This window comes from Lissotriton vulgaris, chromosome 10 (genome assembly GCF_964263255.1).
Source record: "Lissotriton vulgaris chromosome 10, aLisVul1.2, whole genome shotgun sequence".
NCBI lineage: Eukaryota > Metazoa > Chordata > Amphibia > Caudata > Salamandridae > Lissotriton > Lissotriton vulgaris.
The window spans coordinates 179,862,840-179,876,067 of record NC_141698.1 but is presented as its reverse complement, the minus strand read 5'-3'; the positions used below and the strand labels follow the sequence as shown (position 1 = coordinate 179,876,067).

The 13,228-nt window shown below is 46.7% G+C and overlaps 2 protein-coding genes across 2 annotated transcripts in view; one reads left to right on the top strand and one right to left on the bottom strand.

The window, feature by feature from the left end:
• GID4 (GID complex subunit 4 homolog) overlaps positions 1-13,228 on the top strand; it is a 121,556-nt gene that overhangs the window by 40,953 nt on the left and 67,375 nt on the right. Inside the window, exon 5 of the mRNA XM_086940830.1 lies at positions 361-491. Coding sequence (XP_086796956.1) covers positions 361-491 — 131 coding nt within the window. The remainder of the gene's footprint in view (positions 1-360; positions 492-13,228) is intronic.
• ATPAF2 (ATP synthase mitochondrial F1 complex assembly factor 2) overlaps positions 1-13,228 on the bottom strand; it is a 225,168-nt gene that overhangs the window by 193,888 nt on the left and 18,052 nt on the right. The gene's annotated exons all lie outside the window — the stretch shown is intronic.

The window sequence follows — 13,228 nt, the reverse complement described above, 5'->3', positions numbered from 1 at the left end:
CATCTTGGATCCATAAGAAAAGTGTTGATCACATCATTCCATAGGCGTCACTTTCTCATTTGCCATCACACATGCACATGCATATATTATGCTTGCTCTTTTCTCGCAAAGCTGCACAGCCCATTGGCTTAGCCAAAGAGCCTGCTTATTCCAGTCCATAATCTTTTTTGCAGTGGGCTTCATTTGAACTGCTTGTTCAGTTATGATCGTATGTGATGAGTGATCAAGTGAGTCAGATCCTTCGTGCGCAAGCTGCAAAATAGCTCAAACAGTGGAATTTATCATGCAATCTTACCTGAATGTTTTAATCATTTACTTTGTTGTTCTTTATTATAATCTATATTTGTTTAACTTCTGTAGGAGCAATTCTTAGTTCCTGATCACACCATCAAAGACATCAGTGGGGCGTCCTTTGCTGGTTTCTACTACATTTGCTTCCAGAAATCTGCAGCGTCCATAGAAGGCTATTACTACCACAGGAGCTCAGAATGGTATAGAATTGGCAGTTTTTCTAATGTTATTGGTTTTTATTTGCATCTGTATAACACCATAGAATGTGCAGTCTGATGGAGGTGCTTGCTCTTATATAAACAGTGTTACAGCAAATAGCTTTGCTTCAAGGAACATATGCTCAGCCAAGGATGCGGCTTAACGGCTAGAGCAGTCATGCTCAAAGATTGGGAACTGTGTTCAAGTTTCGTCAGGGAAGCTCAACATTTTGTGATTCTGGGCAAATTGCGTAATCTCCCCGTGCCTTCGTGCCTTACAAAAAACAAGCAACCAAAATGAAGCAGCTGACTTAGGCTACGCATAGTACACAAGAGACCCGCGCATGGGCAGCAATTAGACCCACCCCCCCCCCCCCAGGATATAGCGGTATGGATTAGCAAATTTAGCGGCACAAAAATGGAAATTTAGCGGCACAAATATGGAATATTTGCGGCATTTTATTTGGCCATTTTTCCTACAACAAACACAGATATCTTAGTTTTTTGAGTTATTTAACACCATGAAGCTATGCATATTTGGTTTATTTACAATGTAGACACTTTGTTGAACTTCAAGGTGCCGATTTCGCGGCAAATCGCGAAATCCTGGAGGGTTTGACTGAGATGTCGCACTGGTACTTCTGATCGCAATGCATAAAGTGTTTGAAGGAAGTCCTAAAGTCATGATTTCAGCGTTCTTCGAACACCAACAGCGAGTCATACTGACCCATACTGACATACGATACATATCGGTGCCCAACCATAAGATGGCAGAATACCACGTAGAGGTTCACACTACAAAAGTGTGTGATCTTGAAATAAGCAGAGGTGCTGATGAGTTAGGAAGCTTCAGAAGGAGGACACAAGAATGTGGGAAAGGGAGAGCAGGGAAAACAGAGACTGGGAAGTGGTGAGCAGGTTGAAAGGGAGAGCAGGAAAAGAGGAGAAAAGAGAACGGGCCCTGGGAAAAGAAAGTGCCAAAGACAAAGGGAGGCCGAATGGAAGTTAAAAGAGGGGAATGGGTGAAAAATAAGAGAAGGAAAGGCAAACTGTGACCAGCAGGAAAAGAAAAGGAATGGGTAAGACAGTGAAAAACAAGAGATGGCAAAGATATTGGGAAATGGGCAGAGAATGTAGAAGAGGGAGAGCAAATGGGGAGAGTAAGAGAACTTGAGGAAGCGGAGCAAGAGACAAAAAGAGGATGGTAGACTGGACTGAGCGTGAAGGGTAAGGGATTAAAAAGAAGGGTATTGAGACAGTGAGAGACAGAGTTGGGGAAAATATGAGGAGGGAGGGAAGAGGAAGGAAAGTGAGTGGGGCTGAATGGTTGGAGAGAAGAAGAGAGAGAAAGAGTGAGAGAAAAGGAAAGACAGAGGGGGTAGAGAAGAAGAGGGGGAACTACTAGTGTGTGTGTGTGTGTGTGTAGAGTCAGAAGAGCGGGAAGGGGAATGGGAGACAGAAGCGGAGAGTGAAGGGGAAGAGAGTAAAATAGGGGTGGGGAGAGATAGAGGGCTGTAATCTCACCCAGCACTGGCCCTCCCTGCACAGCTCATCTTATTGCACCGAGGCTGGCCTGTGAAAGGAGCAGCAGGCTAGGTTCTTTCTTGGGGATGAGAAGCTGTAAGAATCCTCGAGATGTGAATAATGCTGCTGGAGGCCCCAGAAGTTGCCTGTAGGCGGGAGAGGCGCGGGGCATTCCTTTTCATCTGAGGCAGGCGCACATGTTCTCTGCCATCTCCGAGGTATCAGCTTGCTCATTTGTAACACCTGTGCTCTAAAAGGAGGAGAGGCGGGGAAGAGACATTCTGGGGCCCTCACGACTTTCTGAAGGGAAACCAGAAGTGCTCTCAAGCAAAGCGGTACTCTTGAAAAGGCTTGCGAATCAATCAGAGCCCAGCAGGAAGTACACCCAGAGGCCCGGTTCTACGTTTAACTTTAAGGACTTCGCCCGCAGCGTAACTCAAGTTATCTTGCAGAAAATGTACAGCCATTCAACTGCAAAACGATGCCTGGCTAAAATCGATGAACGCACAAGGTTTAAAGGACTTATTTGAATCTCGACAGAAAATTAATTCGGCACTTTTTTGTCTTAAAAAATATCGTCTTTTTATAGGAAATTCATGGTCTATTTTTCAAGACGCCACACACACTGTAAGGGAAATACCCCCACCATTCGGTATTCAGATAAGCTCTGCCCGTTTACTCCTGTGTCTGCAATGACTAAACAGGGGCAGCCTGAATGCCATATAAAAAAGCATTTCCGACTTTAAATATCTTTTGCTTAGGAAGTTCCTAGAGAAGACACTTTTGGCTGAAAAAATGTCGTGTTTGCCGCCATCTTGAGCAAGGAAAATATTTGGCTAGAAAAATGCTCAAAATACATAATCCCTGCACCCTCCTCCATCCTCTCACCACAACATAACACTCTGACGCATGCTAGCATAGGTCCCAAAGACCTCAGTACGCCACCACTCTGCACACATAGAAACCTCCAAAGCGCAGAGAGACCCCCAAGTGCCGGATTTCGCGGGCAGTTTTGTAAAAATTGCAGCATTTTTACAAAACTACCGATTTCGCTATTTTTTTTGCAAATCGCGAAATCCTGGAGGGTCTGATTAATGGTCCCGCGCACAAGTGATCGGGCATTAACACAGTACTGGAGAGACCCCCAGAAAGCGAGACACCTATGCTCACCCATATGGAAGCGCAACATATTCGATACAATCATTCCGCCGCACGCGTTTTACTTGATATTAGAGGATTTAGCATGTTATGCAGTTGTCGTGGAAACAGAAGCGTATTAAGAACAGCCACATCAAAATAATAAGTAAAACCTGGCACAAGAAGAGAGAGAGAGAGAGAGAGAGAGACACACACAGAGAGACACACAGTTAAAGGAAAGCAGGAAGGGGCGTTTCACTGGAGCAAAAGTGGAAAGATGGGCTCAAGTGTAGTCGCGGACAGCAGTGGAACTTCTAAACTTCTGCTGTGACTCTAGCACTTCCCACATACCCGTGGTTCTCACCCTTCAGCGACGTTTCCACCAGGCGCAGGTAAAGCTCGGAGCTCTTGTTGCAGTGGCTCATGCACTGGGCCTGGCCGCTGCGCTGCAGGACACCCTCCTCGAACTGCACCCCGTTCTGGTGTCTGCAGCGGAGGCTGGTTAGAGCCCAGAACTCTGAGATGACCAGCTCCACGTACTCGGGTGCGTCGCAACGGATGCGCTTCACTGCCACACGGGCCCCAGAGCATCGGGCCAGCGCCTTGTACACCGCTCCGTAGCTGCCTCGCCCGATCTCGGCCAGTAGAGTGTAGCGGGCCGGGAAGGCGCTGGCTGGCAGGAAGGTCGGCGGCAGCGGCCTTCGCTGCTTCACGCCGGTCTGAAGCCTCAGGGCACAACATTGGTAAGTGGAAGCAGCAGCACTGTTACAAGGGAGCTTTAAACCTGGGACCACAAAAACTAAAACAGAGCCGAGATCACAAAGAAACGCCCTGATACCACCCAGCCCGGGCCCCCCCCCCCCCCCCCCCCTGGACATTTCTAAACCTCTCACTCCTTCTTGAGGTTCTAGTTTGAGGCACTTACTCCCCGGCTCCAGCAAAGAGGCCTCTAACTGCAGACTCTGGGTGGCCGCGTACAGGCTGGAGTCCAGCACAACTGGAAACCGGTCCCAGTGACGTTTTACGCCCCGTCCATTTCAGACTGGGTGGTGTGTTTTGGACTGAGGACGTCAGAGAGAAAGAACCGAAAAAACAAGCCCCCCCCCATCCCCAATACGAAAAAGACTGGGCTTAAATTGAAAGACAAATCACCTTCTCCAATGGCTGGCCGCCATTTAGGAAGCCAGCCAATGGAGAAGAGGGGCGGGTTTAAGCCCCACTACTCTAAACATAAAATCTCGCCAGCGAGACTGCGCAAGCGCAGCCTACGCTAGCCGAGACCTAATGAATGAGTCCATTTGTAACGCAACATGTGCTCATGTAAAGCGCTCGGATAACTACAGATCTATTTAGTGCTATTTAAAACATTAACATAATAAAAAAACAAATTCAGTAGCAGGCATAGTAAGGGAAAGTATGCTTGATAAAGGGTAATAAAGTGCCCATGGATATTTGATTTCCCCTAATCTACTTTACGTAGATTAATCTGCTGAGTAAATTACCAGGATTTAAGGTAACCGTTTTCCGATGCATTACAGCCTGCCTGCCGTCTGACTGATGCATCTTTTGTATAGCACGGAACAATAAAAAAAAAAAAAAAATCACTTTAAAATATCAGTGATAGGAATGATCTCCCAAACGCCATAATAAAACGGCAGCTAACTTTATCTAAATTTGTTCCACCTAGAAAGGGGGGTTCCTTTACTCTGTGGGGCAAGTGTTTATGGCCGAAAATGCAATATTTCTACTTAAATGTTGTATTCTCTCTTGCTCGACTGTCTTTACTCTGAGGCAGAGACTGGTACCCCCTTTTAAGTTTCACTTGAGACCGCGCTGCCACGTGTGACAATCTGTTTCTTAAAAACCGAAAAAAGGACTATCAGCCTGCCCATTACTTACCATTGGTCAGCTTCATTGTAACTCCTATGCTTGAGGCATGTGTGGCTGTAGATACGCATCCTGTGCTTGGTCCTGCCATCTAGTGTTGAGTCTATTTCTGATTACTTCGCTCGAGCATGTTCTGGATCGACCACGGCTCCTCCTGGGCTTAGCCCATCGGCCTGTTCATGTCTCTCCACCATGTCTTTGCAGTGTTGGAACGAATGCTATTTCGATATTGTCCTCGCTGCCATGCGAAATATCCCTGGACCGATCTTCATAAGGCCTGCAGTCTCTGCTGCTTGCTGGAACTCAACGAGGCTGCCTGCTGCACTTGCAGCTCCTTCCGCCCTGAAAAGACTTGGCGACTTCTCATTGACTCGAGAGTTGCATAGGGTCGGCGATGGCACCCCAGAGCTTTTAGGTCCAGAGGACGTCGGGGGGGGGGGAAACAACACCCAAAATTTAAGTGGTTTTTTCCCCTGAAGAAAGTTCTTGCACAGACCTGGAGATCGAGGTCCCTCCTCCAGCTCAGCAGTCTGGGAGTACAGCAACCCCTCCTTCACGACACCACACTCACTCGAGCAGCCTTCAGCCAAAGGGCACTCAGCCACGCTGGAACACCAACACCAGAGACAGGCTTTCGGGCTGCTGCTGGCCATGGCCCCTACAAACTGCTTCGGACTCCCCGCCCAGCTCTGCACCGAAAGAAGCCTTAGAGATCAACCACTTCGGCACCTGCACTGAGCCGACTCTCATTACCTTTTGTAATCTCTTCGCTGAAACCAAAGGCACCCTCTGAGTCAAACTTCAGCGTCGACCAGCAAGTCCGACTTCAGCACAGTCAAACAGATTCTCCATAAGGTGTAGGAGCAGTTGAACTCCAGGCAGAAACACCTGGTCATGCCCTTGAGCATTAGTAGATACTGAGTGGAGCAGCGAGTGGAAGAGAGTATTTTGAAGAGGAAGTTCTCCTCGAAGTGCTAAGTGTTGAGTTTTACCTTATGAAAGGAGGCATCCCTACAAATGAGTTCCCGAAATGTGGTAAAATCCAGAGGGGAGGGACACGCAGGGTAAAGGTCTGAGTCTTTGTCCCCTGGTGTATCTACATCATATGAGTCCCATCAGTCACCCTGTGGGGGTTTTAAATGTGTCATCACCCTGCCCCTCCCTCACTCATAGGGCGTATTACTTGATCCTAAAATGCTGGAATGTGGCAGGTTGTGGAGTTTTTACCCTATCGCCACTGTGATCGACTTCAACATGTTTCTGCCTATGGCTCTATGGAGTCCACGGCATTCTTCAGGACAAAAGTCAGGCCCCTGTTTTTTCAATAGGACATTAGATATGGTCTCTTTGTTAGGGCGACCTATGTCTGCCTCTAACCTAACATTTTAGTTCTGAGATGCCTGTAAATATATCATTTAAAAAAAAATGTAAATACGTGTTTCTGTGCCTTATTTGTAAATTGGACATGGATAACGTCATATACATCTTGTATATACAATATATGCATGCTAATGTGATACTCTCATGCCACTGCAAATGTGAGGTAATAGTAAAACATTTGTTTTGACATCAATTGTGAGACAAGCCCACAACCTTACTCCAATGTAGGGTCTTTAGTGCCCCATGGGAGAAGGGTTGAGGGACCCCTGTAGTCACACTCTAGAGAAAGTAAAAAGGTTCTGTTTAAATATATATTCTTATCAAGTAAGTTTTGAAAGTTTGCAATATTTAGTAACAAAATGTAACCACGTGCGTACCTTCATGAAAGGAACTTCTCTATTCACTCATGCATACTATCAAGCACACTCTTACTGCCTCAAGGTGTGCACCTCGCCTAACACATACGTACTGTATTGTATTGCGATTTATATAGCGCACGTATCACCCGAAGGCATCAAGGCGCTTGCCTTGGGAACCCGTCCTGGTATTCCCCTGTGAGATAGCCCCAGCAGGGTATCCACAAGGTGAAAGCCAGGCATCCCGCCGCGAGGGGCCGTAGTGGAGATTAAGCAAGCTATTGCCCAGAGTCGCAGAGTGTGAACCCGTGAGTCGAGTAGGCACCGGAACGAGAATTATCGAGTCCGTGGAATTTTTGAGCCCAAGACCCGCTGAGGCGGGGAATTGAACCCTGGTCCAGGACCGATCTCAGCTTCCAGGTCTGCCGCCTCTAACCCCTGAGCCACACTTCTCCACGTACGTATGCTCCTTCTCCCCGACTCTGTTGGAATGGAGGCTAGCAGGCGTATATATTGGTGTCTCGTTTTCGTGTGAAGGGGCTGATGATAAACACCTGCAGCCTGTTTTAGATTGCATGTTTCTTTTCCAGTGTACCATGCACCCGCCTGGTGGTCACGTACATGGCATGACATGGCAGTTAACGGGGCGTGGTGCTCTTTCTGAGGTCATGGAAATTGATGGGTTTATGTACAGTGGAGTATAACACTTTGCTGTTGGAAATAAGATGGTGTTTGAAATGCTCAATGCTGCTACATCTTTATCCCGTTCTATTATCAATAGTATGCACGATAAGGTGGTTCTTGGGGAAAACTACATGATGCAAGAAAAATATTGAACATTTCTTGCTGCTAATGAGAATATACACTATACGGGATCGCCATTTTACCAATGTAGTTGGATAGAGGTTTGTCTCCGCTTATTGGGTCTTTCTTTATATGCAGGTAATGTTATCAGCCAACCATTAATCGTTGATAGACTCATGGTTGCATACTGAGATTTTAGCTGTTTTACTCCATATTGTATCTTGTCTCATATATCCACAAGTGTGGGGATCGTTCAGTGTTATTACGGGATCATTATTCCTTCGTGTTTAAGTAGGGCAAAAGTCTTCTTAAAATGATATTCCCAGGTTTTTGCTAGGTGTTGTCTATGCCAAACCTCATTTTCTGATCTTTATATTTTGCAACTATGTTTTAATATGTGGAAATGTCACAGAATATTTTGCATATTTCATCTCCTCTGTAGCCAAGGGATTTCATTGTTCAGTCCATTTTCCCAGGTTTGCAAACTATACACCCATTGTTGTTCATGGGTTAAGAGTCCTTTCTGGGTGTCTTGACAACTTACAGCATTTTTCTCCAGAACTACCCAGTCTGTCACGGGGGCCTCTCTCTAGATAATGGCACGTGAGTTTTGTGTTATTCTTCTTACACCTGATCGTGCTCATTAATTTGTATCTTTATGTTCGAGGCATATGAGCTGCAGATCATACACTTAGCATTAGCTCGCCACCTTGTGTTGGGCTCGGATGATTTCAGGTTGTTGTCTTCTTGGAGAAGTCTTTGTAGTCACGATATAGGTGACTCCTCCCTTGGACAATACTGTGCATGGGCATCGGCTCCATCCTTAGATTGTTTTTTCAGCCACTGGGTTCGGATGAAAGTTTCTCCGCTCCGGCTAGAAACACTTATCCAGCAACTTCGAAGCGAAAAACTTCCACAAACTTCCAAAAACTACCTTCGACATTGAAGACAAGGCTTTTCGACAACATAACTTCCATTCCGGTCATCGAAGTGGGCCGTTAGGCCTATCGACGCCGTGTGGCCTACACCACATGGAAAGAACTCCGTTCAAGAAATGCCCGAAATGCCAGGCAAAATTCCCGCATAGCGATCATCACGAGGTTTGCAACCTCTGTCTATCGCCGGACTACGAATCGACCTGCACAGCTTGTGCGTCCTTCCGATCGAAGAAGACCATCCGGGATTGAAGAGCCCGTTGACACGAAATGAGATCAGCCCCAGCGCCGGACAATATCTTCGTCGAGGATCCGCTCGTTCCGGAAGATGACTCGCCGGATCTCCAGATCATATCAGAGGCAGAGGACTCGGACGACTCGATTCCATCACGTCAACCCGTGAGTACCTCTGCCCCTGCACCTCATACACTGCCCAAGCCAAGGGCGAAGATCAGCACTCCGCCCAAAGGGCCCATTCGAGACCAAGCGCTCTATCTTAAAGCCCAGACTTCGAGCTCGGCTCCGAGGAAGACAACTATGCCTTCAGGTGCTTCGGGACCGAGCAAACCACATGTGTCGATCCCACCACTTCCAACGGCACTGAGGCCAAAAGACTCTTCGGCACAGAAACAGACTCTTCGGCACCGAAACAGAAAGACTCTTCGGCACCGAAACAGAGACTCTTCGGCACCGAAACAGAAAGACTCTTAGGCACCGAAAGAAGCTTCGGCTCCGAAGCCGTCATTTTCTAAAGATAAAGATCTTCGCCTGCAAGTCCGGATCCCGAGGTCCCGAAGCCCTCGGACACGCCTGTCAAACCGAAAGTAACTCCTTCGGCACCACAGGACACTAACACCTCCCAAGGCAAAACGACAAAAACAACCTCTGTCGGAACTGAAAAAGTCGACGCCGAAGATGGTTGTAGAGGAGGAGGAGGAAGAATTGTTTAGACCAGACCCTAAACAGAAGAAAATCTACATAAATCCAGACTACACATGTGGGTGCTATACCTCTTAAGAAGAGACCAGCAGAAGCGCCACTTACACCTGTGGTTCCTGCCAAAAAGGACTGTGCAACTTCCCCTATGCACCCTTCCTCTCTTGTATCTCCTTCCTCTCCTATCCCTCCTTACATTTCACCTCAAATCTCTCCTGTAACCTCTCCTGCATCCTCACATTCACCACAAACTGATGAGGAGTATGACCTAGGTGGTGGGGAGGATCCGAATACAGATCCAAAAACATATCCTTTAGATGAGGATGTCTATAACTTTCCTCCTCATAATGTGCCTGATATCCCGGATTCGCAGTTATACCCATCAAAGCCCTTTCCTCCAGAGGACAGCATTGGCTTTAATCACCTCTTACACTGGGCTGCTATCTACCACAATGTTACAATACACGCTGATGACATTGAGGAGGATTTTCTGTTGGATACTTTTCAGCCATCACATAGATCCACTCACATTCATGATCAAAGAAGTCATTAAGCACGCTCCAGAAATATTCAAAGATCCTGTGCGTGCTAGGGTATTAAATCGAAGGATAGAAAAGAAATATAGGCCTGCACCCTCTGACCCAACCTACATTAAGGGACATCCTCCATTAGACTCCTTAGTAGTGTCCAATGCAAGAAAAAGGGCGAATTCAGACTTCTGGGGAAACGCCCCCACCTGACAAGGAATCCAAAGTTATTGATGCGCCAAGTAAAAGGAGTGCTGCACAGGCTACAAATATATGGCGCATTGCCAATACACAAGCCCTTCTCTCACGTTATGACCGGGCTCATTACGACCAATTAAACACTAATGCAGCACCTCCCAGATCAGTATAACGATCAGCCAACTGAGCCTATTCAAGAAGGCAAATTAATATCCAATGCCTCAATAAAATATGCACTAGATGTCACAGATACAGCTGCTAGAGCTGTAAATACTAGCGTGATACTCAGGAGACCTGCATGGCTGCGCATTTCCGGGTTCAAACAAGAGGTGCAAACCACAATTTTGAACCAGCCCTTTAACCAGAACCAGTTATTTGGTCCAGAAGTAGACACTACACTGGAGAAAATGAAGGAGGACACGGACACAGCAAAGTCAATGGGAGCCCTACAATCCACACAAACTAGAGGTTCCTTTTGTCGCTCCTTTTATAGAGGAGGCTCCAAGCAGACACAGCAACATCTTTCAAAACACAAACCCAAACACAAACCTCCTCTAATAAGCAATATTTTAGAGGAGGATACAGGGGCAATAAATAACAAGGGAAGAGGACGCTGTAACAACAGCAATCGCTCCTCCTCCACAACTAAACAGTGACTTCCCTCTGCTCCCCCAATAGCATTCCACTACTGTGGGAGGCAGATTAACACAGTTCCTGCCTGTCTGGAACTCCATAACAACGGACAGGTAGTTGAGACAGATTATCCAACATGGCTACTGCCTAGAACTTACAGCAACCCCCCCCAACATACCACCCAGGCAGCGTCCCATGACTACAGATCACCTGACTCTGCTTCAACAAGAAGCCCTAGCACTTCTACAAAAAGATGCTATTCAACTAGTTCCATTAGAGGAACAGGGGACGGGGGTTTACTCACTGTATTTTCTAATTCCCAAAAAGGACGGCACACTGAGACCAATTCCCTACCTCAGGCCCCTCAACCATTACATACAATCAGATCATTTTCATATGATCACTCTGCAACAAGTGCTCCCACTGCTGCAACTAGGCGATTTACTTTCAACACTAGACTTAAAGGACGCCTACTTTCACATCCCAATACATCCTGCTCACAGGAAGTACCTACGGTTTGTAATACAAGGACAGCACTATCAGTTCAAAGTCCTTCCATTTGGTGTCACAACAGCTCCAAGAGTGTTCACGAAGTGCTTAGCAGTAGTAGCAGCACATCTCGGAAGACAACAAATACACGTCTTCCCTTACCTGGACGATTGGCTCATGAAAGCTAAATCATTCCACCAACGTGTACAACACACTCGCTGACAATTCAACTGTTGCACGACTTAGGGGTTACGATCAACCACACAAAGTCGCACCTAGAGCCTTCGCACGTGCATCAGTATCTAGGAGCTACCATAAACACATCTACAGGTCTAGCGTGTCCCAGTCCAGCCAGGATACAGAGCATTCAAGCCCTAGTCTAAACCTTTCAACACCAGCAGTCTCTCCAAGCAAGAGTGTTCATGAGATTAATAGGCATGATGGCATCTTGCATCTTCATAGTGCCACATGCAAGACTGCAAATGCGTCCATTACAAGTGTGTCTAGCACGACAGTGGAATCAGGCTCAAGGTGAACTCGCAGACCTGGTGTTGGTAGACAGCTGTACGCATCGCTCTCTGCAATGGTCGAATACCAAAAACTTGACAAGAGGACGGCCGTTCCTCGAGCCTGTTCCACAAATAGTGTTCACAACAGACGCATCCCTCACAGGATGGGGTGCCTATCTCTTACACCACACGACTCAAGGTCGATGCAACAACCAACAAAAGCTGTTGCATATCAACCATCTAGAGTTGCTAGCAATATTCTTAGCACTCAAAACGTTTCAACTTCAAGTACAGAACAAAGCTGTCTTAATCCAGACGGACAATATGACAGCAATGTACTATATACAAAAACAGGGGAGGACACACTCTGCAACTGTCCTAGCTCGCACAGAACATTTGGAGATGGGCCATTCCTCAAGACATATATCCGTTAGCGGAACACCTTCCAGGAGTTCACAATCAGATAGCGGATCTGTTGAGTAGGCAGTCACAACAGATTCACGAATGGGAACTGCATCCACAAGTTCTTCAATCATTCTTCCAACAGTGGGGGGCACCCACACATAGACCTGTTTGCCACCCACGAAAATGCAAAATGCCCAGCCTTCGCCGCCAGGTTCCCACACCCAAGGTCAGAGGGCAATGCAATATGGATGAACTGGTCAGGCAGATTTGCGTATGCTTCTCCGCCTCTCCCCCTCATTCCACTAGTGGTGCGCAAGCTCAAACAGTCTCTCAAGCTCATTCTAGTAGCTCCCACATGGGCACGCCAGCCGTGGTTCACCACGCTATTGGATCTCTCCCTGGTTCCACATCAAAAGTTACAGCTCACACCCTCGATGTTAACACAGAACCATGGAGAAATCGACACCCAGACCTGAACCAACTGAATTTGGCGATCTGGCTCCTGAAGTCTTAGTTTGGTTTAACCTACCACCAGACTGCATGAATATCATTAAAGAGGTGAGAAGACCCACTACTAGAGCATGTTATGCCGCCAAATGGAAAAGATTTGCAATATATTGCAAACATAATCACATTGATCAACTGGATGCTTCCATCCAAAATATAATTTATTACCTGTTACATCTACAAAGGTCTAATTTGGCATACTCTTCCATACGCCTACATCTTGCAGCAATTGCAGCCTATTTACAAAACAGACAACACTTGTCTCTTTTTAGGGTACCTGCAATCAAAGCATTTTTTTGGGGGGGGAACTTCTTTATTTGCAACTGCATCGTATATCACAGTAGATAGTATGATATTATAAACAAAGTACAGTCTTTTAACTTTTTCCCCCACCCCATATTCTCCACTCGTTTGTTTTTGCACCATTTCCATTACGTTTGCATCCAAGAACACAAAGAACATGCACATCATTATTAAGCACCTCTCCAACGCCTCCTCCCCTGTCCCCTCCCA